A 7,415-nucleotide genomic window follows, 5' to 3' on the forward strand; every position below is an offset into this window, starting at 1 on the left:
CCAATAACCTATGCAATGTATATACGTACAACCAATGAGAAAGTAATTTCATAAATGTAAATAATCTTGTAAGAAGCTACTTGTAGAAGGATTTGAACAGTATCTTTCAAGAATGTAATTTTCATTAGGTTTATGATTACTATACTTAGAGGTGTAGGTTATTGGAATTTGATAGTCATTAGGATCAGTAGTTGACTAGATTCAACTAACCAGTTGAGACATGGATAGTTGGAATAGTTATGATTGGAAACTACTTGTGATTAGTTGTTTATTTTTCTGTTGTGATACTAATTAAGCTGAACAACCTTGAATTAGTTAAAAATAAAAGGTTATAATCACAATATTTCAGTTACTTGAATAGTTGGAAACATTTTCAATTGATTGATTATTTTACATGACATTAATGTTATTGATGCTTGTATATAATCAATTCTATTGCACTAATTGTCTAGTTCTAAACAGTGTAATGCCCAAAATTAAATATATTAAATAAATACTTTTGTCAGTCTGCATATACTGTCTAAAACAGAGTATAGTGTTGGTTACAGCTTACCAATAAGGCACTGATGAAAAGTATTAAATAGTAGAAACTATGGCAAATTTTAGCACAGATTTCATTTCCAAATGAACTGAGAGCCCGAAAATCGTGATGCACAAGCTGTTATTTGCTGTGGAATATTGTGATTTTTTTCTGGTCTAATTTATATATTTTATGTAGAATAAAATAGTTTACCATTATAAATATTCTGTTATTAATATTAGAGTAGTATATCTAGAGCAGGGATTCTCAACTTTTCCTCCATCATTAACCCCCTCGGCTTGATGTATTTCTCTGTTTACCCCCTCACTTCCATACCAGAAATTCATAGCCATCATAAAGGGACAGAAGAACAAGGTCAGAAAAAAAAATTATTCAGGTTTTGCACAAAAATAGCACACACACACACATTCTATCTCTCTCTGTCTCTCTCTCTCTCACACACACATGCACACACACATTTTACACATTTAGAATATGACATATTTCCATGCATATAAATACAATGTCCTAAAACATAGTTTTTGGCTTTTTAACTGAAATAGAAGTGGCTTAAAATGATTTCTATACCTGGTCAACATTTTCAAATTTGCTTAAACCAAGGCTTTTAGACCAAATAGATGTCAGTTAAGTAAAATCTTTGTTTTATGTTTGTTACAAATAATGCAGTAGCAAATGTCAAAATATTTGATATTTTTTCTGAAAGCAGGATGCTCTGAGGGAGATGTGACATGTGGCCTTTACTTTATTGCTTGTATTTCCATAAAGAAAATATCTTTGCTGCTATGAATTGATAGTTTAGCTCAAAGATATGTTTAGTATAAGTGACAAACTCCACAGGAAATTAAGACCAAATAGGGGTAGTAGAAAGTGTAGAATTTGGGGAACTGAAGAACTGTTATGTGATACTTTAATTTATTTATATACATTTTTTAAAAATTAAAACATATATTAAAATTTGAACTATAAACTGTTTTATCCCAATCTTAATAATAAAGTAGTTTAATTAAATTTTGAATATAACTTTGTAAAAGGTTGTGACATGTACACTTTGACTGAACCATAGCAATAGGGTTAAAAAATGCTGTGATAAAGACATTCCTTGAAACAACATCCATGCATTTACTACAGAAGAGAGACCAAATAACTTAATATTTTACTCTGGCTCCAATAATTGGCATGAACAGGGATTGGGGAGTTAGATATTAGTCCTGTTTGACGTGGTATGGTTGATAGCATTAGTGGTTAATTATTAACATGTTTTGTTTTTTAATTTGAATGATCTATCACTAAATAGTTTTTGTAATGCTCATTTACAAATATTTTATGATGATATATTTACTAGATATTATTTGTTAGAATAAAATTTCATTAAACTTAATTTGTTTTTGATTTCATTACTCGGATTGTTTCAACACTCAAGTTTTTTTTTAATATTTTGCTGCATTTATTGAATTAGTGTAAATAATAATTATCATTTTGGCATATATTTCATAATATACACCATAAATGCATTGTAATGTTTGACTAAACTTGTATAATGTAATTTTATAACTTTTGTTGTTCGTTAAAATAATAATTAAATAACATAATGTTTAAATATGCACAATTAAAAACAGTTTTAATACAGGCCAATTTATGGCGTCTAAAACGTTGACTTTACATGTTTCGAAGTTTTCTACTCCTAATGACGTAGAAAACGTCATGAAACATAGTCAACGTTTTAGAGGTCGTATATTGGCCTGAATTAAAAACGTCTAATTATGTATCTATTTGAATGTTGCTAATAATTTATTTAGTTTAACATTGTTCAAAAGTGTCAAAAAGACTTTGTTCCTTATTTGTTACTAATATGTATAGGATAACTCTGGAACTTGAAACATGGTATAGATCAATTCATTTTGCTTTCCATATTTGAAAAGAAGAGTTATTATGGTTGAATATTTCATATTGTCTATAAATATTTGTTGTGCTAATTTTATAGCATTACTTACAAAGTTTAGATAAACAATTGGGATGTTTGTCAGAGCACTAGAAACTGTTTTACTTGTAGACAAACAAAGATAACGATCCATCATTGCATTCAAGTATTTTACTAATCACTAACTGTTTTATATATCTCCGAATATTTGACAGGTCGTGGCAACACACCATATTCAGAAGATGGTTGGAATACAGTTTCAAACAAGCACAGGATTCAGATTGATCCTAATAAGATAAAACAATTAGCTAAGGTGAGTCACCCTAATGAGTTCAAACAATTAGCACTAAAGTGAGTCATCCTAATGGGGTAAAACAATTGGCTGAAGTGTGGCAGAGACTTCATGACAACACCTATACTGTGATATAGTCATCTCATTCACACTAGTGATTGAAAGTTATTTTTCTTGTAGATCATCAGAGCTATTATTATTTGAGATAGAAGGGTATGTTTCAAAAGTAAAAGGTCTGGGGTCTTCCCTAAGTAGGAGTTCAGGGGCAAAGCCTTCTAATAAAAACTGAATCTTATAAGCATTTTCAGGACAGCTAATACTTGACTTTGGGGGAACATTGAAGTTAAAAGTTTTGTTTCAGAATGAATTCAAATGGTTCCTTGCCATATTTCCCATACACTTGATACAAGAAATCAGAACAGAAGTATGACTACGAACTGTTTTGGTAGGATTGTATTTAAATGCAAGTTAATGATGAAGTTAAATGAACAAGTTTAGCATCTAATTTGCAAAAATTAGCCAGACCCAGATGCATCTTTTACTGTGGAAAATCCCCAGTCCACGGGGCATTTTGACAGCACTGGATCGTGAGAGAAGGTTATCTTAGTAATCCCTCTGAACATGGTAGAACGGGTGTCCGTAAGAGAAAAACTGTAACTTGTATTAACTTCTGATCAAAGCAAGCTATCTATATAGATCCCAATTGAAAATAGACTAAGTAAAGCATAGCTAAGTAAATATACTGTTCAAACAACACTTTACTTAAAATGATTAGAATGCACTATTTCATCTGTTGGATAGGTACCCTTGCTGTTAACAATATTTTCTTCTATTAATCCAATAATATCTCTTGAATAAATAATTGTTTAAACATTTGTTTAACAACAAGTAAAAGCTGGGAATGGTCTATTCTTTCATTGGGGTCTGTGTCAATTGTGTACAAGCTGCCCAGTGTGTCAGCTAACAATACGAAGAGTTAAATTGTGGCAGAATGCTAAAAGTTCTTCAGTTACCTATAGAATGATAGGTTTCTTTTTTGTGAGTGTAAAACAATTAAATACACCTGTTCAATAATATCTCTGTTTGGCAAGGCCAGGGGACTAAAGTTAATCATAAAAACATAAACTAAGCTAACAAAATAAACTATTGTAATAAAAGAACAAAAATGAAGTTAAAAATTACAATTAATTAGTAGATATATATTAAATATTCTAGCTAACACTGTGTGTCCATGTTAGAACTACAACTCGATGGTAAAATTCATGATTGGCTTGGCCAGCGTAGTAAATTTAGGTTAGTTCCTAAATGCATAAACTTAGCTAACAGTATGAAAAATCTTTGTAATAGAATATACAAAGAAACATAATAACCAATTCTGTTAAAGTAACCTTAAAGAAAGAATGTAAGTAACAATAGTTATTGGAAAATAAAATTACCGAAATGTCTGTGTAATCTTTCAAGATAGAGATAGCCATCCAATATCTATAAAAAAGACATTGTAAGTCTTAAGTATTCACATTTAGTGTTAAGTAAGACTGTAATACCTGATGATTCAGTATTAGCTGAAAAATAAAGTGCTTTTACAATATTTTCATGTTATTACCTTTCGGTTTGTTTAGATAGTTTAAAGAATAAAAAATGGTTAAAAACTGCCACAAGTCCTCACGATATGACCAGATGTATTGGCATATGCCTTTATCATTGAAAAGTAGTGGTATAACATGAGTTGTGTGGTATTTGTTCAAGTGAAAAGTCATTGGTATTTTATCCTTTAATTATTTTAAAAAACTGTTGTTAAATTTGTGATTTTTATATTCTAACTGATTTTTATGAACTCGTTTTATGATATTTATTGCAACTGCCTTTGATGAACTGAAACACACCATACTATGATGATGAAAACAGTGGAATTCCTCGTTACTGAGGCAGTTGTTTTTCTAATAAGTTTATTTTTAAACATAGGAAATGACTATTTAACGATAAAACTGCATTATTTATTTTTATTATAATTTACAGAATCAGCAGAACACCGAAAACATCCAGTTAGGCCCAGGGGGTAGGTCCTTCACCAGCTGGGGTCGAGGTAGTAGTGGTGGTACTAAACAAACATCTAAAGATAATGAGCCAAAAGTCCCTGTACCGTCTAATAGGTAAATTTGTGTTTGAGATTTGAATTGAGGTTAAAATTTTTCTGGAATATTAAAATTTTTATTAACTAAAGAAAACAAATTTTTTTTTTTTAAATAATAATAATGAAGAAAATGCATTTTCAGTCCTGAAATAGTAATAGTGTAATTGAAAATGAGGATATTGTGCTGTTACTGTAACTTGGCACTTTATATCCCATAATACTGGGAATTTTGTCATGTCTAATTTTACTGACCTAATACAGTATTAAACAAAATAATATAATAGCATTTCAGTTATATTTGTTGTATAATGTTGTAGTAAGACACATTTTCTGAGTTACAGCATAGAAAAAAATGTTAAATGAAACATTGTATCAACTATTTTAAGTCGCTTGTTATTGGCTTTACCGTTTCCGTTTGGGCTCGGTCATTTTGACTGACCTTGTGACCACCAGGTGCCTATTAAAGTATTTTTACTATAACTTTTAATATAATATGTATATCTTCACAATATTTGGTAAGCTTTTAGTAAACATTACAAGTACTTTGTACACAAATAATCAGGTTTTTCAATTTCATATTTTTACTAAAGATTTGCCCATGAACATGAGAAGTTAGGGTGTATTCTCTAATCTAAGTGGAAGGTGATTATCACATTAAGATTAGAAATGATGCTTTTATTCATCTTTAATCTATTCTTTAATCTAAATGGAAGGTGATTATCACATTAAGATTAGAAATGATGCTTTTATTCATCTTTAATCTATTCTTTAATCTAAGTGGAAGGTGATTATCACACTAAAAGATGAATAAAAGCATCATTTCTAATCGCAGTTTTAAATATTTTTATACAATCGCTAAAACCTTCTGAATTAATATCAAACGTTTCTTGTTTTTTCAGTAAAATCACCACAAAAATGTCATGCTAATATCTTGGCTGTTTCGGAACCAATTGACATACAACTTGCACAAAATGACTTACACTTGATGCTGTGACAAGCAAGTTTGTCATTTTTAAAATTCCTCAAGGCATACATGAATGCACACACACATAAAATGGATGATGTGCTACTTTAGGCACATAATTATATTTAAGGGCAAGGTGGTAGAGATGACGATGAGTAATAAAACCTAATCAGGTATATGTGTGCACCCCACACTTGGTATTGGTGGTGCACAAAAATCATAATTTTCAGAAGAAAAATTAATCATAATTTCCCCCGATATGATGGCCGTTCAGCTTGTACAAAATAATTATAGATAACCCTCTTTATCTTTCTAAAAAGAGTACAGATTGTAACAGAAAACTACAATTGTTTATTATAAATACCTTAAGGCTCGTTACATCTGTTTTTATTTAATTTTGCTTTATTGCTGTAAGGACCAATTCTGCAATACAAGCTGTAAATCATTGTGGGAATGCATAGCTTAAGTTCATGTTGAAAGACATAATGCAGAGTTCACTTGCAAGCATACCTCACACTAAAATTTTATTATTCATTATATTACCTTATCTAAACAATAAAGTTGCTCAATTTTACATTTTAGTTACTTTTATAACAATATACACAGCGTGGTCACAAGTAAATAGACACCACCTTTTCAGAAAAAATGAAATTTTTCAGTCATATTCACATGAATTGATATATTTATAATTTAATTAATATCTAGTAGATCTTCCTTTCGCTTCGTGGAGTTTGTTGATCCCTTGGGGCATTGTGAGAATCATCAAGTCAATTTTAGATTGTGGGATTTTCACCCACTCTTGCTTCAAAACTTGGAGTAGATTGCTCTTTGAAGTTGGTTTTTTTGGTTGTTTCTTGACTTGCGCCCACTCTTACTTCAAATCTTGGAGTAGATCGCTCTTCGAAGTTGTTGTTTTTACTATTTTTGACTTGCTGGTCGAGTATGGCCCAGAGGTTTTCGATTGGGGTTCATGTCAGGAGATTGGCTCGGCCAGGGCAACTTCTGGATACCATTTTCTTCCTGCCACTTTCGGGTGTTTCTAGCAGTGTGCCCGGTGCTCCATCTTCCTGGGACAACGTTGTGTTCTTGTCCACGAAACCCGAGGAATAAAGTGGCAAAAGTCCTTCCTCTAATATTTCGACGTATTTCGCAAAATATATGTTGCCAACGCACTCCACTAAGTTCGATCTCCCACCAACCCAAACAGCTCCCCAAACCATCACACTGAAACCATGCTTCACAGTTGGCTGCAATCTGTTGAGCCAAAACTCTTGGTGAGGCATTCTCCAGACCCATATTCTTCCACTGTCATCCGAAAATTGAGCGAATCTTGATTCGTCTGAGAACAATACGGTCTTCCAAAAGTCCAGAGGCTTGGTCATCATATCACTTGCCCACTTCTTTCGTCTGACTATGTTGGCAGGTCTTAAGAAGGGCTTCCATCTAGTTGCTCTGCAATGATAACCCAATCTGTTGAGAATCCGTTGAACAGATTTCGGGCTCATCCCACCAACTTTGGCCACTTCTGCAGTCGTTAATCTGGGATCCATTTCGATGCTCCTCTTGACA

The 7,415-nt window shown here is 31.8% G+C and overlaps 1 protein-coding gene across 2 annotated transcripts in view; it reads left to right on the top strand.

Moving 5' to 3' along the window:
• LOC106464302 (eukaryotic translation initiation factor 4 gamma 3-like) overlaps positions 1-7,415 on the top strand; it is a 92,861-nt gene that overhangs the window by 73,333 nt on the left and 12,113 nt on the right. For both annotated transcript variants that reach the window (XR_002611715.1, XM_013924429.2), the window contains exons 20-21: positions 2,675-2,772; positions 4,768-4,901. Coding sequence is in view for 1 of the 2 variants with exons in the window: in XM_013924429.2 (XP_013779883.1) it covers positions 2,675-2,772; positions 4,768-4,901 (232 nt within the window). In the remaining variant the exon portion in view is untranslated. The remainder of the gene's footprint in view (positions 1-2,674; positions 2,773-4,767; positions 4,902-7,415) is intronic.

The sequence above is a fragment of the Limulus polyphemus genome, unplaced genomic scaffold (assembly GCF_000517525.1).
Source record: "Limulus polyphemus unplaced genomic scaffold, Limulus_polyphemus-2.1.2 Scaffold1615, whole genome shotgun sequence".
Lineage (NCBI taxonomy): Eukaryota > Metazoa > Arthropoda > Merostomata > Xiphosura > Limulidae > Limulus > Limulus polyphemus.